The sequence below is a fragment of the Salmo salar genome, chromosome ssa15 (assembly GCF_905237065.1).
Source record: "Salmo salar chromosome ssa15, Ssal_v3.1, whole genome shotgun sequence".
Classification (NCBI taxonomy): domain Eukaryota; kingdom Metazoa; phylum Chordata; class Actinopteri; order Salmoniformes; family Salmonidae; genus Salmo; species Salmo salar.
In genome coordinates, this window is record NC_059456.1 from 88,536,109 (window position 1) to 88,554,860 (window position 18,752).

An 18,752-nucleotide genomic window follows, 5' to 3' on the forward strand; every position below is an offset into this window, starting at 1 on the left:
TCATGCATACAATATGTTCTATATTATCTACTTTTCAGAGCCTTATATTTGGATAAATAACATTAATATAAGACTGCTATTTTTGATCCTGTGTAGATAATCTACAGATGTAGGATCTTCATTTGATCACTCATTTGTTGCTGAGAATTTTTCTGCACAGCAGGAAATGTAAACTTGTAATGTATTCAGAGTTTACAAAGGCTTCTAATTTCCACTTTAAAATGTCGGTCTTGATTTGCCCTAACGAAAAATGTATCAACCCCTGCAACAATTTTTTCATTAATTAATATCCACATAATTCACATTTTCTGTTGCTGTAGCAAACTGTCTCAAATTAAGATCCTACATCTGTATATATCTGTACATACACATAATATCTGTGTGTGTTCATAGAGAAGCCCACTACCACCCTCACTCACCTCCAGGAAGTCAACAGCGATGGGGTCGTCTTTGAGCATCTGGCTGAACAGCGCCACCCACTGGCCAATCAGCTTCACTATCTTCTGCTTAGTGTTGAGGGCGTAGGCTGCCTTCTCCAGCTCTGAGCCCTCAGACGGCTCAGCATGGTAAGTGCACTCAGGGTTAAGGAAAGGAACCTACCCATCTGACCAACAACTTAACACAGCTATTCTAGACCTAGATCACTGTCTGAGTTCCTGTCGACTGAAGAGACACTAGTCTGTTTCTTCAGTTTGAGGAGCTGGATGCTTTGGTTAAATTATGTTAATTTATTTAATTTAATAACATTTAAAACTTTTCATTTTGTTTTTGGCAGACCAATTAAAAATACTCCCACAAATGGTGGGTATGTGATCCACTTAAATCAAAATGTATTGGTCACGTACACATATTATGCAAATTTTATCGCAGGTGCAGCGAAATGCTTATGTTTGTAGCTCCAACAGTGCAGTATACCTAAGAACACAAAACAATCGACACAAATCCCCCCCCCCCCAATTTTTTTTTTTATGAAGAAAAAATAAATCAGCACGAGCAATGTCAGAGTCCAGAATATACAGTGCATTCGGAAAGTATTCAGACCTCTTGACTTTTTCCACATTTTGATACTTTCCAGCCTTATTCTTAAATGGATTAAAAAATATATATATCCTCAATCTAAACACAACACCCAATAATGACAACGGGACAATTTTTTTTTTTTTTTATGTTTGCAAATGTATTTTAAATAAAAAACAGAAATACCTTATTTACATAAGTATTCAGACCCTTTGCTATGAGACTGGAAATTGAGCTCAGGTGCATCCTGTTTCCATTGATAATCCTTGAAATGTTTAATTGTGTCACGCCTGCTTCCGCTCTCCCCAGCATTACGCACTCCTGCCATCAGTATATACACCTGCCTTTCCCTGTCACGCGCATCAGCGATTATTGGACTCACGTGGACTCAATCTCCTCTGTCATTACCTTCCCTATATCTGTCTGGTTCCCTGCTCTATTCACTGTGCAGCATTACTTGTCATATGTGCTTGTTTATTTGTGTGCTGACACTGTTCCTGGTTTGTTGCCTGTCTGTTTTGTATTAAATGTCAACTCCCCGTACCTGCTTCTCATATTTAGCGTCAGTCCTTACAGATTGGAGACTGTGGTAAATTCAATTGATTGGACATGATTTGGAAAGGCACATACCTGTCTATATAAGGTCCCATAATTGACAGTGCATGTCAGAGCAAAAACCAAGCCATGAGGTCAAAGGAATTGTCCGTAGAGCTCAGAGACAGGATTATGTTGAGGCAAAGATCTGGGGAAGGGTACCAAAACATTTATGCAGCATTGAAAGTCCCCAAGAACACAGTGGCCGCCATCATTCTTAAATGGAAGAAGTTTGGAACCACCAAGACTCTTCCTAGAGCTGGCCGCCCGGCCATACTGAGCAATCAGGGGAGAAGGGCCTTGGTCAGGGAGGTGACCAAGAACACGATGGTCACTCTGACGGAGCTCCAGAGTTCCTCTGTGGAGATGGGAGAACATTCCAGAAGGACAACCATCTCTGCACCACTCCACCAATCAAGCCTTTATGGTAGAGTGGGCAGACAGAAGCCACTCCTCAGTAAAAGGCACATGACAGCCTGCTTGGAGTTTGCCAAAAGTCTCAGACCATGAGAAACAAGATTCTCTGGTCTGATGAAACCAAAATTAAACTCTTTGGCCTGAATGCCAAGCGTCACGTCTGGAGGAAACCTGGCACAGTGAAGCATGGTGGTGGCAGCATCATGCTGTGGGGATGTTTTTCAGCGGCAGGAACTGGGAGACTAGTCAGGATCAAGGGAAAGAAGAACGGAGCAAAGTACAGAGAAATCCTTGATGAAAACCTGCCCCAAAGTGCTCAGTACCTCAGACTGGGGCGAAGGTTCACCTTCAAACAGCACAACGACCCTAAGCACACAACCAAGACAACGCAGGAGTGGCTTCGGGACAAGTCTCTGAATGTCCTTGAGTAGCCCAGCCAGAGCCTGGACTTGAACCCAAACGAACATCTCTGGAGAGACCTGAAAATAGCTGTGCAGCAATGCTCCCCATCCAACCTGACAGAGCTTCTCTGCAGAGAAGAAGGGGAGAAACTCCCCAAATACAGGTGTGCTAAGCTTGTAGCGTCATACCCAAGAAGACTCAAGGCTGTAATCACTGCCAAGGGTGCTAAAAACAAAGTATTGAGTAAAGGCTCTGAATACTTATGTAAATGTGATATTTCCATGTACCAGTACGGAGAATTTTTTTTTAAATGAAATCTATGCATTCACTACTGTAAGTCGCTCTGGATAAGAGCGTCTGCTAAATGACTCAAATGTAAAATGCAAATGTTTTATTATGAGGTACTGTGTATAGATTGAAGAGAAAAAACAAACAATTGAATCAATTTTAGAACAAGGTTGTAACGTGGAAAGTCAAGGGGTCTGAATACATTCCGAATGTACTGTATGACCAGTGTTCAATGACTCTGTACATAGGTCAGCAGTCTCTAAGGTGCAGAGTAGAGTACCGAGTGGTAGCCGGCTAATAACAGTGACTAAGTTCAGGGCAGGGCACTGGGCGGAGGCCGGTTAGTGGTGACTATTTAACAGTCTGATAGGAGCTGGAGATAGAAGCTGTATTTCAGTCTCTCGGTCCCAGCTTTGATGCACCTGTACTGTCTCCGCCTTCTTGATGGTAGCGGAGTGAACAGGCCGTGAATCGGGGGGCCAAGACAAATTTCTGTTGCGCCTTCTTCACCACACTGTCTGTGTGGATGGACCATTTCAGGTTGTCAGTGATTTGCATGCCGAGAAAGTGAAACTTTTCACCCTTTCCATGCCGAGAAACGTGAAGCTTTTCACCCTCTCCACTGCAGCCCCGTTGATGTGGATGGGGGTGTGCTCTCTCTGCTGTCTCCTGAAGTCCACAATCAGATCCTTCATTTTGTTGACGTTGAAGGAGAGGTTATTTTCCTGGCACCCCTCCGCCATGGCTGTCTCGTCATTGTTGTTAATCAGGCCTACCACTGTTGTATCGTCTGCAAACTTGATGATTGAGTTGGAGACGTGTGTGGCTACGCAGTCATGGGTGAACAGGGAGTACAGGAGGGGGCTGAGCAAACACCCTTGTGGGGCCCCCGTGTTGAGGATCAGCGTGGCGGAGGTGTTGCTGCCTGGGGTTGGCCTGTCAGGAAGTCCAGGACCAAGTTGCACAGGTCGGGGTTCAGACCCAGGGCTCCAAGTTTAGTGATGAGCTTGAAGGGCACTATGGTGTTGAAGGCTGAGCTATAGTCAATGAACAGCATTCTTACATAGGTATTCCTCATGTCCAGATGGGATAGGGCAGTGTGCATTGCGATGGCGATTGTGTCATCCGTGGATCTGTTGGGGCGGTATGCAAATTTATAGCTCACATTCCTCATGAGCGGTGGTGCCCACGTTGGCGGCTCTGTATTTTCCTCGAATAAGGTGTTTAGCCTGTCCAGGAGTGAGTCGTCGGTTTCCTCGACATGGCTGGCTTCCCATTTATAAGAACAAATTGTTGTGTCTTTATAGAGACAAAATGTAAATGCTAGATTCTAGTAGATTTCGGAGGTGGAACTGCGTTAGAGCTGTCAAATGTGTCAAATCCACAAGTGGCTCCTTGCTTTATCTTATCACGGACACTACTATTGGATGCAACGAAACCACACATTTTTTATAATCTGAGAAATCCCATGCAGCCATGTTAGAAGTTCATGCATCTGTATTACAAGTTCAAGCACTTGAATGCCTGATATTCTATGTTCTACACCTCGATTAGACTGAAAACATGCATTAGCCTACACTTTCTGCTACCGTTTTGAGCTTCTAACGCGGTAGGGATAATAAGGAAAGGGGTGGTTTGTGACACACAAGATCAGCCCATAGGGGCGGCAGTGGTTAGAGTGTTGGGCCAGTAACCGAAAGGTTGCTAGATCGAATCCCCGAGCTGACAAATTAAAAATCTGTCGTTCTGCCCCTGAACAAGGCAGTTAACCCACTGTTTGGCTGTCATTGTAAATAAGAATTTGTTCTTAACTGACTTGCCTAGTTAAATAAAGGTTAAATAAAAACATTTAAAATACCGCAGTCACAGTGCCAAAACATCTGCTATAAGGATGTCTGCCAATGCTGGTTAACACTTGATCTGATTGAATTGAGGCATAGTAAATAGAAATAAACACAACAACTTATGGCATTGTCATCATTATCACACCTACATCATCATAAAGGATATTGCTGTTGTAGGGCCGGGCAGAGCTGGCTGGAGGGCATGAAGACCCTGTGGGTCAGTAGGAAGTCGCTCACGCAGGGATCTGTAGGCACACAGACAGAACAACACATAACACACTAACAAGGCCTAATGGCATTATGTGTCCCTCCCGCAGTCCCCGTGCTTCCTACCTGAAAACACAGGAACAATTTGAGTCATCTGATGTTGGCTTTTAGCGGACATAAAATAAATAGCCAGGAATGTGACTGACCTGATTCTGCCTGTTGTTTTCTGTCATTGTTGGCTGTTTCATGTGAATGACCCAAACAAACAGTTCCCATAAAACTATCTTTAAAGTTTGGCTGTGGATTCAGAGGTGAAGCTACTGTATGTTCATCCTGGTCACCAGATTGCTCACTATAGTGTGTCTTAAAAGAGGTACTCCTGTTCTTTGAACATAAAACAGTGGGAGTATGTCAGTGGTCTACTGACATAGAGGGGTCCAGCCACTATAGTAGAGAGATGTTTGGACTAAGGCAAGCCATACAGAATCATACCTATAGCATCATACCTACAGTATCATACCTATAGCATCATACCTACAGTATCATACCTACAGCATCATACCTATAGCATCATAGCTATAGCATCATACCTACAGTATCATACCTACAGTATCATACCTATAGCATCATACCTATAGCATCATACCTACAGTATCATACCTATAGCATCATACCTATAGCATCATACCTATAGCATCATACCTATAGCTTAGCTATACCTATAGCATCATACCTACAGTATCATACCTATAGCATCATACCTACAGTATCATACCTACAGTATCATACCTATAGTATCATACCTATAGCATCATACCTACAGTATCATACCTATAGCATCATACCTACAGTATCATACCTACAGTATCATACCTATAGCATCATACCTATAGCATCATACCTACAGTATCATACCTATAGTATCATACCTATAGCATCATACCTATAGCATCATACCTACAGTATCATACCTATAGCATCATACCTACAGTATCATACCTACAGTATCATACCTATAGTATCATACCTATAGCATCATACCTACAGTATCATACCTACAGCATCATACCTACAGTATCATACCTACAGTATCATACCTATAGTATCATACCTATAGCATCATACCTACAGTATCATACCTACAGTATCATACCTACAGTATCATACCTATAGCATCATACCTATAGCATCATACCTACAGTATCATACCTATAGCATCATACCTATAGCATCATTGCCATTAGTATCCAACTTCACTGTCTCAAGCAGGTGTTCTAGGATCTTCTCTGGTGTTCCAGACATCACCGTATACCTGTGTGTTTGTGGGAGAGGGAGACAGAGAGAGAGAGAGAGAGAGAGAGAGAGAGAGAGAGAGAGAGATAGAAAAAGAAGACAGGAAGAGGAAGAAAGTATAGGTATGTGTGTAGGCGTGTAGAGAGCAACAGGCAGACACTTTACTAAAGAGGCAGTCAGTCAGCATCACCAGCATCACATTCATTAAACCCAACGTTTGTTAAAACACTTGAGGTGAGATAAAGTGCAGTCCATTCAACTGAACAGGGTTGAAGTCCATTTCTGTGTTGAATCAACAATAGGTGAGCAGGTAACTGCCACAATTAACAACACTGTCCACAAAAATGGTACTGAAACGTGTTACACTCTACAGCAAAGAAATGTGTTTACATGACATTGGATTAACGCCTTGGATGAGTGTGTTCATTTAGGTTGAATGAAGAATCTAAAGTGCTTGTTTAACTATTGTTATACAGTATGCTGTATGAGAGGTGTGCGTGCCTTACTTGCTGATGTTTCCTGTCCCTCCCTGATTGGTCGACTCAGCCTTCTCCAGCACCAGCACAGCTTTCCCATGTTCCTCCAGACGCACAGTGTTAGCCTCCACATCCTGAAACACAGTCATACAGACTGTGTCTACTTACACACATACTGTATGAATGCACACAGGACAGTACACATCAGTATGAATACGATATGTACACAACATCAGGCTGTGACCAAACCCACCTTGAGGATGCGTATGAAGTCCTGTTTGTCGACTCGTAGGAAGTGGCAGTTGTCCTCTCTCAGGATGATGGTGGCTGCTCTGGGAGCATCGTTCACCAGGGCCAGCTGCCCAAAGTCTTCTCCCTCATGTAACGTCGTCACCAGACCCTGCATCACATACACGCACGTACACACACACACAAGGTATAAGTATGTAACTGTAAGTACAGTGTGAATACAATTCAAATGTAGTATTCAAATATTTATCAAAAGTGTGCATACAAAAGAATTGTGAACAAATAAGATACTTGGGGTAATGGCCTTACCTTTCCATGTGTGATGACATTGACTGAGCCCTTCCAGATGATGTACCAGGAAGTACCTTTGTCTCCCTGACTGAACACTGAGAAACACAGAGACACATAATCAGGGTTAATCACACCAGTCTCTCTCTCTCACACATCAGCATCTAAGTCAGTCATCTTCACAGGTAATGATGTACCAAAGGGCACTAAGTCCAGTGGTGGAAAAAGTACTCAATTGTCATACTTGAGTAAAAGTAATGAAACCTTAATAGAAAATTACTCAAGTAAAAGTGAAAGTCAGCCAGTAAAATACTACTTCAGTAAAAGTCTAAAAGTATTTGGTTTTAAATATACTTAAGTATCAAAAGTAAATGGAATCACTAAAATGTACTTAAGTATCAAAAGTAAAAGTATAAATCATTTCAATGTCCTTATATTAAGCAAACCAGACGGCACAATTTTCTTGTTTTTAATTTTATTTACGGATAGCCAGGGTCACACTCCAACACTCAGACATCATTTACAAACAAAGCATGTGTATTTAGTGAGTCTGTCAGATCAGAGGCAGTAGAGATGACCAGGGATGTTCTCTTGATAAGTGTGTGAATTGGACCATTTTCTTGTCAAAATGTAATGACTACTTTTGGGTATCAGGGAAAATGTATGGAGTAAAAATGACATTACTTTCTTTAGGAATGTAGTGAAGTAAATGTAAAAGTTGCCAAAAATATAAAATGTAAAGTAAAGTACAAATACCTCAAAAAACTACTTAAGTAGTACTTTAAATTATTTTTACTTATGTACTTTACACCACTGACTAAGTCCAACAAAAACGAAAGGCTGGGAGGCAAAATACTGGTGATCTGTATCTTCTTGTCCATGTTCACAAAGGTACACACGGCATTTAGGTTGACGTTTCTGTCAGGTCTGCCAACACACAGTTTCTCTGACAATCTAATGGACTGATTGTCCAAGATAAAGATGTTGAAATATTCCAGTGGGTTTCAGTTGGTTTTACATCAGTGGCAGGAATAATTAGTTATGCCTAAAGGACAGGTTAGTTGTATACTGCAGTGAGGGGGAGGATGGAAACAGAGACAGAGCATCTATAGCACTGTGGTAGTGATGTGGGCCCACCACAGTTCAAACAAACATCACAGATGACTATTACAGACTATCACACTCACATACTGTGCCTGCTTTGGCATGGGACTCAAACACCAACACTGCTGCCAACTCCTTACGCACCTACAAGAGGAAAAAGGAAAGGGAACAAGACAGTGTTGAACAGGGAGAGGTCAGAGGGAGGGGCAGTGTAAAGCTCTATGGGACATACAGTAGGGTTACTTCCTCCTCTCGGACCCAGATTAAACGGATTCCTGGATTTAAAACCACTTTTGATACTCTATTGAGGATTGCTTTTGCATCCCAGGAGTAGACTTAATCTGGATCCGGGAAACCGTCATCATGTGCAGGTTTGCTAGTCCACAGGAGGCTCAATCCACTTTCTAAGAACTGGGCCCATATTTAATTCACAAAGTGTCTAAGAGTAGGAGTACTGACCTAGAATCAGATCCCCCGGTCCAAATAATCTTATTCATTATGATCTATGAGGCAAAACTGACGCTGTATCAGTACTCCTACCTTGAGACTTTGAATACAGCCCATGGTGTAGCAGTTTCTTATTTCTACAGAACGTTCTGAACATCTTCTGACCAGACTCAGGCTGTATGCATCCTAAATGGCACCATATTCCCTATTACTACTTTTGACTAGAGCCCTATGTGCCTTGTTCAAAAGTAGTGCACTACATAGGGAAGAGTGTGACATTTAGGACTCAGCCAGCCCAGGGACAGAACAGGATGCTGTCACTCACGGAGGTGGAGAGATGAGCAGCAGCTTTGACATGAAGCAGCTCCTCATAGATCACTTCCAGGTCCTCAGCACTTCGCTGGCTGGGGCTACAAAGTCGAAGGGATATGGGCAGGTTACAATACTGTCGCAGGCTATGATTTAGAATAGGATGGGTTATGATAGGATAGGATAGAATACAAGTTCATTGTTCCCTTGACTTCAAGGGTAAAACAAACTTGATTCAGAAACACACTATAATAAAATGGAACTCACCATTTACGTAAAATCATGGTCAGAAGAGCATCTGGACCCATCTGGAGTAATAACGACAAACCCTCCTGCAGCTCTTCGTCTGATTGGTCCTTCTCATTGGTTGTGTGTTTCAGGTAGAGATTCTCATTGGCTGTGTGATTCAGTGCATCCTTCTCATTAGTCAAGTGGTTCAGTCCAATCTCCGAATCCAGGAAGCGGTAAAATTGAGTGTCTTTGTCATGGAAGTTTAACTCTTGCTTCACTACATTGTGATGATAGGAGACATTGAGTTTTTGTTACACTCACAGAGAGGAGTTGATTCTCACTGATCATATTTGATAATACATGATGATAATACTCTCACCCACTCTAATGAAAGTGAGGACTTGTTAAAAACAAGGACAATAACTATCACAAAATTTACAGTGACCAAAACTGCTATGGCTTGATTAAGAATTTTAACTTTGATGAAAGAATTGCAGTTACTTTATATACACATCTAAAAGCAATCTCATTTACCATGAACAATGATTCCTTCGTCCACCAGGACTTGCCACATTCCAACTGCCTGGCTCCTTGATTGGAGGCATTTGTTTAGCTTCATCAGCCAGTCAACAAGATCTTTCCCTGAACAACATTGTCTGTAAGGAGGAGAGAGTGAGACCTCTACAAGGGAACTATACAAAGTAATAGTTATTGCAGTCATTGATATAGGAGGCCCAATACATACCTGTAGGTCTTCAGGTGATGCTTTCTGTCTCTGATCAGGTCAGGGTTACGCTCTATCAAGGCACTGTACACCACCCTGGCTGCCTTCAGAATACGATCAGACAGAAACTACAAGGGGTGAGAGCGAGAGAGAGAAAGAGAAAGAAATAGGGAGAGAGAGAGAGAGAGAGAGAGAGGGAAAGCTTATAAAATACTTGATACAAGTGAAATGTAGGCTTTGTACAAATCAAAAGATAATTGGACGATGGGTCTCTTTCTATGCTTATTATAGACACACAACCAACAATCCTTTATATGATGTGTTAAGATAGGAGATTCTAGGAATAAAGCAGAAATGTGAAATATCACAGAAGGTCTTGTTTATCAATAGAATAAGTGACAACAGTGACCTACTGCAGGCAGGAGTTAGAATGAAACGTGAAAAGCAAGTGTCAGAAAACATATCTTCTGAGAGGAGCATTATAGAAAGTAGACCATGTGTGATGTCACATACGTAACTAGTGTGAGTGGAGAGTTTTTCTTTGCGGGGGCCCTAATTGTGTGTGTGGGAGGCAAGCACACAACTAAATTCCCTCCGCATAAGAGAGAAGAGGTGGATGTCACTTGGCTATAGTGACAACTTTTCCTTTCTGACAGCTTTCACTTTCCTTCCACTTTCTCACGATCATTTAGAATAAAGAGTAAACACCCTTCTAATTTTACCCCCCCACTGTCTCTGTCTATGTCCTGCTCTACCACCCAAACAGGATATGGAATAAAACATTTAGAAAAAGAGTGTAAAAGCAATCAGTGATGCAGACCAAAGCTTATATAACTCACAACACATTGTGACTGTTGCTATGCTGTCTCTGTCCTACTTTTTCCTGTTAAGGCGCAACGTCCGTGACAAACTACTACATAACAATATTTACTCGATTTATTAATGAACTAGAACACTCTCTTTCACCTTCTTCTCCCTTTCTTATTTTCACTCCCTCCCACTCTGTAATTTCTTGCTCCTAAACTAGTCTTGTGATTCCACTAGTGACTCACACAGTTGCTTGTTTGTTCTTGGGCTTCTTTCAGGGCACTGTTTGTCCAAGGTGGTGGTCTTGAGATTCAGATTGAACTCAATGAACACCATTTCCTATGGCTTTTCTCTCCACTTGGCTTGGTTGTGGTATTCCAGTTTCCCTGTGAGGACCTTTTGCCTCTCTCTCCTTTCACTAGCCTGCCCTGGCCAATGGCTCTGGCTCCACGCCACTCAGGATGAAATGATTGGCTCTTGACCCGTAACTGATCTGCCGACTCAGGCCTCTGCGATGACAACATAACCTGACAGAACCTGGGGTTCTCATACAGCCAGACTCAAGTATTAAAGACCTCAGCAAAATTTCAAAGAAAGTGTTTTCAGAACCATGGACAAAGGAATGGAAGTTCATAGAGACACACCTGCTGTGTGAGAAGTTAACTGAGGGATCCTAAACCCTCCCTTCTCTTCCCCTTCATCCACCAGTTTTCTCATTGGCTGTTTTATTCAAAGACTGTAGGCATCATTCTGAACCTCTCAGCCTCTCCTCTAGCATCTGATGTGCCCCCCATTCCCAGGCCTGCAGACTGGCTCTACTGGTTGTGCTTGCTGGAGGTCACTACTATTCCCATGTGCCCTGACTGTCCCTGTGGGACCACTAGCTACCACCATGTCCTTAGGCAGGTTACCTCTGACCTTTGACACTGAGATAATAATCTCCAAATGCATAAATCCCCTATCATCATTGCAACCAGGCTGGCATTTCTACTGTGGCTGTGTACCGTTTGCTATCTTAAACACAGTGTTATTAATAAAACAGACCAAAACATAACCTTTCCTACAGTACATCCTGGGTACAGAATGTCACTTCCTAACCTTGATCATAGACAATAAAAAAGAAAGGCAGTGTGTCATTGATCCTGTATGTCTAGTTCTTCACTTGATTGTTCTGACGGCATGTGTCAGGTTACAGAGTAAACACTTTTCACACAGGTGTGCCAGTGCCAGTGAATGACATACTGTACTTACTGTAGACGTGGCCCACTCTCTCACTGCTCTCTTTGACGTTTCAGCTCCGGAAGAGATTGACTATGTGCTTTAGATAAACATTAATAAAAAAACGTCTTATTGAGACCAAGTAAAGTCTGCCTTTGATGGCTATGTCTGTGTTTGAATGGTGTAGCATCACAAAAGGGCTTTACCCTGAACATCTGGGCCTGTTAAAACGGTTTATGGGTTGGATGTCTCTGACAATAGCTAATGTGGTCTGCGGTAATGCCCACAAAAAAAAGAATCACTGTTTGGTAACTTCATTCTTCGGGCTCAGTGAGAGTTACTGTTTTAATTAGTGAGAGTTACTGTTTAAAAGACATTTTAAAACGCAATTCCTGCAATTCTACACAGTTTCACATTACTTATTATGCATCTGTAAGCTGTTAGTGTCTTAACGACCGTTCCACAGGTGAATGTTCATTCATTGTTTATGGTTCATTGAACAAGCATGGGAAACCGTGTTTAAACCTTTTACAATGAAGATCTGTGAAGTTATTTGGATTTTTACGAATGATCTTTGAAAGACATGGTCCTGAAAGAGTGCCGTTTCTTTTTTTGCTGAGTTTATTTACCATATCAAATGGAGACAGAAACATAAACCCTTTAGTTTATCACAAGTAGACATAATTGCAAATGATTAAATCCTTCCAATAGAAATTTTAAAAAACATTTAGTTACGAATTGAACATTAATTAAATGAGTTGACTCTTCACATGGGATGATTTCACTGAACAACAAAAGAAAGGGAATATTGAATGATCGGCAATGATCCATCGCATCTGTAAAATGAAAGTCTAGAAACTAAAGCTTTGGTTGTCTTCCTCTCAGGCTTCCATATCTTCTCCCTGGACCTCCTCAATGTCCACCTCTTGAACATCAGACTCTGAAGCCTCATCTTCACTGTCACTTTCCAACCTTGTTGAGGATGGCTCAAGGTTCACTGTTATAAGCTAACTTTTTTGATGAATGTAAGCAAAATTCCAAAAATTCAAGGGCTTAACTTCACATGGAAAGATTCCGACCCTTTGCAATCCTAGTTCTTATGCTGACATTGCTTCCAGGGGCAGTTTGGAACTGTGTTGCAACTGAGGACAGATGTTTTTTATGTGCTACACGCTTCAGCCGTGAGCTTGTGTGGCCTACCAATTCGTGGCTGAGACGTTGTTTCTCCTAGAAGTTTCCACTTCGCAATAACAGCACTTACAGTTGACCAGGGCAGCTCTAGCAGGACAGAAACTTGACAAACTGACTTGTTGGAAAGGTGGCATCCTATGACGGTACCACATTGAAAGTCACTGAGCTCTTCAGTAGAGCCATTCTACTGCTGTTTGTCTATATAGATTGCATGGATGTGTGCTTGATTTTATACACCTGTCAGCAATGGGTGTGGCTGAAATAGCCGAATCCACTCAATTGAAGGGGTGTCCACATACTTTTGCATATATATTGTAATTAAATAACAATTAACTCGTACCCCTGCACATCGACTCAGTACTGGTACTCCTTGTATATAGCCCTGTTATTATTATGCACTGTGTATTTATTCCTCGATTCACTATCTATATTTAAAAATATATACATCTTTAGGCTGTTGCTACAGATAAGGAGTTTTCGCCCACGCCCCGCAGGAAAACTCTTTCTTAAATCTATCACACCACCAAAATTACATTCATTTCCAATGAAACGCTGCGTTTGCCTTGCAGCATTGCGTTGCAGAGGCAGTACGTTCGGTGTGAGGCATACGTTGGATTTATCAAACTGTATGTGTTGACGGCGTAACAGAAATGGTTGCAGGTGAATATTGAACTTTTGTTGCACACATGTCCAGATGATGCTGCATACCATTTTGCACCACCACAGTCACCGTCGGTGTGATCGAGGCGTAAAACGGATCCGGATCACGCTGGGCGCATGTTATTTTACGCACACATTCACACTCCCTTTTAAGTTTTGGTCTTTACGCACCCTCTTCTGAACAGCTGAAATACAAACCCTGCGGATATTTGAAATAACATTTCAAAACATATATATTATAAAAGACTACAATCTTCTCTCTTTGTTGTAACGTATATTCTAGTTGCACAAGCAGGACGTCGTCTCTATACTTTGGAGAAAAAACAATCAGCTATTTGTGTGGGGATGTAGGCTAATCTTTATAGTTGCTGCCATATTGTAGTTTCTGAAAAATTAACTACTTTACTGTCTGCCTGCTCAGTTTAGACAATGTTTGTAACGGTGATTAAAAAAAATAACATTCAAATCGCTAATTACACTGCGTGTCTGTTACTTGCTGCGTTCCACCTCTGAGCTGCCGAACGTTCTAGGCAGCGAGCGTGTAATCCGGACCGGTAAAAATAGTCGGACAATGGGCGAGTTCGTTTTGCATTGCCCGGTGCCATAGTTATGCCGTATATGCATCGTTAGCCATATATGCTGATATTGTGGCGAGAGTAAATAGGGGCATGTAACTCAGCAGTTTATAAGAACATGAAATCGCTAGACTGCCTGTTTGTGTCGTGCTTATGTTTGCAATACTGACAACAGCGTTTGTACGAACATGTCGATAATGTATTTCTCGGCATGTACTGTAGCCTACTCTCCTTCTGAAAAACTGTACATCGCGCTTATGTTTACTGAGGCATGGGATGCAATAGTTAGAAAGAACAGCGTTGTGTACAACATGTAGTTCGTAGGAAATCGTGTGTATGCTTTGTAGCCTACTGAGGGAATGAAATAGTTCGAACAGTGTTGTATACAACACGAAGTTTGTAGTCCACACCAGAGACCAGACAAAGACGACCAACGTGAGGTGGGGGCAGCGGAGCACTCAGCACAGTAGCTATGTAGGCAGCGGAGTGGGCACTCAGTAATTAAAAAATAAATAAATAAACACTTCCAGGGGGACCACAAACAAATAAATGAATCACTGAGTGTGGTGTGTGGGTTTACTGAACTACTTCCTCTTGTCTGTGTTAAACGCTATAGTTTCCACTACTGTATGAAAGTTTCCTCTGTGGGTGAGTCTACAGTCTCCCTCTGTGCTGTGACCTTGGTGGGCTGTGTTGCCTTGAGGTTCTCTCTGGAACATGACTATCTGGAGGGAGACGTGTAGCATCACGAAGGTGGGCAGAGAGGAGCTGTAGACAAGACCAAGTCAGACTTTCTGAGGGGTGAAAGTTTCCCATCAGCATACTTCCTGCCCCACTTCAGAAATACCTTGCAACAGCACTGGATTTTTAATATATATATTTTTTTACTTCAAACAGGATGTGACAATTTAGGTCAAAAGCTCTTATGACCAGTACTTGCAAAAGACATGACGGCATTGATAAGAAGTGTTTTAACTGTGTGTCCTGTATGTGAATATACCTAGCACCAAACCCAAACCACCAGACATCAATCCCCATCTCGATCATTATTAGATAGTAGGTGCAGTGCTCTACTGACTTGGAATGTGTTTCTTTACATTACATTTACATTTGTTTCTATAGACTCCACTGCTCAAGCAGTGATGGAAGATATTAGAAACACAAAAGTAACAGGTTCAGCAGTTACAGAGGATGCCAATGCTGTACCTCTGTACATCAATAGAGGCTGGCACAATGCCACATAAAACTGCCCTGGAGAAAAGGTTAGTTGGGAATACAGCCTGAAGGCAGGGCCATGTCTGTTGTCATCACGTTGTGGTTGGCATATAATTGAGATTACTAAAATTGTTGTAGAATGTCATGCAGGGCTGTGCACAGACCTTTCAGGGGACAGGTGCTCAAAATAAAAAAAGGCACATTTTTTACATCGGGAAAAGAGGGTAGGCTATCAGTTGATCACTGATTTTTATTGATGTAAATCTGCTAGCTTGATAAATCGCAGTTAGTAAAAAAATGATCTTCAATGATCTTAAACACACTAAATTAATTGGGTAAAGTGTTATGAAATGTAATGTCATGTAATATTTTAAATTGTATATAACTACCTTAATGCTGCTGGACCCCAGGAAAATAAGATGCTGCCTTGTCAAATAAAATACAAATAATAACTTCATAATATATCCTAATTTTCATAATGTTCTAGCTCATGATATATGGCTAGCTTGCTGGCTAGTGGCTTGTGTGGATATTTTAGTATATGGTGGTTAGAGTCGATACTACCTGTGTTCAGTGTCAATCGGGAGGTACCTGAACTAAAGTGAGTGAGAGAGGAACATAACCTGGGGAGCTCTGAGGAACCAGAAGAAAGAACTAGTGGCATAGAGCAGTAGAGAAGAGGCGCTTACAGAAGTTGCACACATGGGGACCAGCTAAGATAGTTTTGCATCTCATGCAATTCTATGTCATTTAACATGCCTGGAGACTTTGACAGAATCTATTTTAAAACCCCACAAACTATCTAAATGACAGGCTACTTAGACACTGACAAACGGAGAATCTGACATCAATAAAAACAACCTCATCTTGAATCCATCAATAGCCTCGGCCTAGGTGTGTGGAGACACATATTGTACAATATGAGGAGGAAATTATAGTCCTAAAAAAGCTTTCCAGTTTCACTGACTCACCCAATGATGTGCAGCTCACTCTCAGGCGAGTGCCAAAAGCCTACCTCTCCTCTGTTTTACTTTGTAAAACAATGCTCGCTCAATATGCCTACTATAAAACTTCAATTAATAGCCCGGGTGTTTATTTGCTTAAATCACTGAACACAACAGGTGCTTATTAGAGACAGGCTTCTATTTGAGCCAGCAATCTATTTCCTTAATGCGCACAGCTTTTGCTTATTTGGATATGTAATTGTTTAATGAATTATATTTTGAAAAAAATATCATTCTCTTTGAATGTGCATTTCTGGGGGTCTGTACTCCAGAAGTTATTGACTGTTTTTGTGCTTGCCAGTTAACTAGCAGTTCTCAGCTGTTAGCAGCCAATGGCTAGCAGTTTCTTTCTGGGAGAAAAACGAATAATTGCCATAATTTTTTCAAGTCATTACTGAATTACTTAATGTAGCAAATCAAACATTAAACCTAAAAAATGTATGGTAACCTCATAAACAATGCATATAGACCAGTGGGGGCTGCTGAAGGGGAGGACGGCTCATAATAATGTCTGGAACGGCGCTAATGGAATGGCATGAAAACCTGGAAACCATGTGTTATATGTATTTGATACCATTCCACCTATTCCGCTCCAGCCATTATCATGAGCCCGTCCTCCCCAATTAAGGAGCCACCAACCTCCTGTGATATAGACCTGGTGTTTATTTGAAGCAGGTGTTTATTTGCTGAAATGTATGCCATTGCCTGGCTATTAAAAGTGACAGGCGGCTATTTGAGACCACGTTTAATTGAAGTTTTACAGCATTTGGAAGTTGATGAAATATTTTGGTAGCCTACAGCAGACAGATTAGAGTCTTCTTTTTTCAGCAGTAGCCATTTGCTTTCCAACCTGTGTTTTCCTGCGATTGTATTTGAAAAATTGCAAAAGGCCTGTTTTGTCTGCATGCTGTTCACTGACAGATTTGGTGCGCGTTCCCGACTGTAGGCTATGCCTTGTTATTAGGCTACACAACATCCACAGCTAGGCTGTGGCTAAATTATAGGACTACCCATGGTGTAGTAAGCTTTTCAGAATGATTTCATTTCTTCCTGAGCAGACAGCAGTAATTTCAGAACGTTGGTAAATTTATTAACATGTTATAGCAGCACCTCCAGCCCCCTTTCCGCGGCTATGGTTCTATAAGGAAATAAATGATGAAGTGCTGCTGTCAACCAAACTGCATATTATTGATGATATAAATGATGAAGTGTTATCAAGTGTTAAAATGTTATGCTGCTGTGGCAGTACTTCTGATATTCAAAGTAGCTAGCTTGCTACACACACTCAACGAACCAGTGACCGCATTTCAAGCCCTGCATATTTGGATAACTGGAGTGCGCAACCTCCGTATAGGGCAGACCAGAAACTGTATACAAAAAAATGTAATATATATAGAGTATATATACCACCACCCAAAAGGGGACTTGGCGAGTGAGAGGGCAAAGGGACAAGGGCTCGGGCACAGGTAGACCCCTATCTAGTAGTGCCTGATGTCATGTTTGTTTTTGGATCATCATTTTGAGGCTTAATGTATGTTGGAGATCTTATGACATGACCCAGTAATGTGGGACATCATTTGATGCAATATGACACAACATGGGCCTATCAGTAAATGTTTAACCCTAAAGACCTAAAGATTCAAGAGGTTAACTACACTACATTCAATATTTAGTGTACTTTCATTCACCATTTCCACTATGTTTCTAATCTATGGTATTTCTATGGTGTAACAGATGATTTAAGGGTGAGGTCAAAATGGCTGAAATGAATAACGTTCCTACTCAGTGACCTTGTTGTTTCTCTTCTCAGAAAGATTGTGATTCATCAGAAGATTCATCAGAAGCCAGAGCAGAATGATTTAGGACTAAGGCTAGCTGTAGGGATGTGATGTACATACAATCCAAAAAGTGTTCCAAAAGGGTTCTCGGCTGTCCCCATAGGATAACCCTTTTTGGTTCCAGGTAGAACAATTTTTTCCCCCAGGTAGAACTCTTTTTGGTTTCCATGTAGAACCCTCTTTGGAAAGGGTTTTACATTGAACCCAAAAGGGTTCTCCCTGGAACCAAAAAACTGTTCTTCAAAGGGTTCTCCTATGGGACAGCCGAAGAACCATTTTAGGTTCTAAATAGCACCTTTTTTTCTAAGAGTGTATTGTGGGCGGCAGGTAGCCTAGTGGTTAAGAGTGTTGGGT

General features: G+C 41.6%; 1 protein-coding gene across 4 annotated transcripts in view; it reads right to left on the minus strand.

Moving 5' to 3' along the window:
- Positions 1-18,752, minus strand: part of LOC106572513 (rap guanine nucleotide exchange factor 3) — a 45,650-nt gene that overhangs the window by 14,523 nt on the left and 12,375 nt on the right. For all 4 annotated transcript variants that reach the window (XR_001321139.2, XM_014146742.2, XM_045696252.1 and 1 more), the window contains 11 exons: positions 9,912-10,018; positions 9,701-9,822; positions 9,203-9,443; positions 8,952-9,036; positions 8,263-8,323; positions 7,097-7,173; positions 6,792-6,938; positions 6,569-6,672; positions 5,993-6,081; positions 4,729-4,807; positions 420-570 (listed from right to left, as the gene is read on the minus strand). Coding sequence is in view for 3 of the 4 variants with exons in the window: in XM_014146742.2 (XP_014002217.1) it covers positions 420-570; positions 4,729-4,807; positions 5,993-6,081; positions 6,569-6,672; positions 6,792-6,938; positions 7,097-7,173; positions 8,263-8,323; positions 8,952-9,036; positions 9,203-9,443; positions 9,701-9,822; positions 9,912-10,018 (1,263 nt within the window). In the remaining variant the exon portion in view is untranslated. The remainder of the gene's footprint in view (positions 1-419; positions 571-4,728; positions 4,808-5,992; positions 6,082-6,568; positions 6,673-6,791; positions 6,939-7,096; positions 7,174-8,262; positions 8,324-8,951; positions 9,037-9,202; positions 9,444-9,700; positions 9,823-9,911; positions 10,019-18,752) is intronic.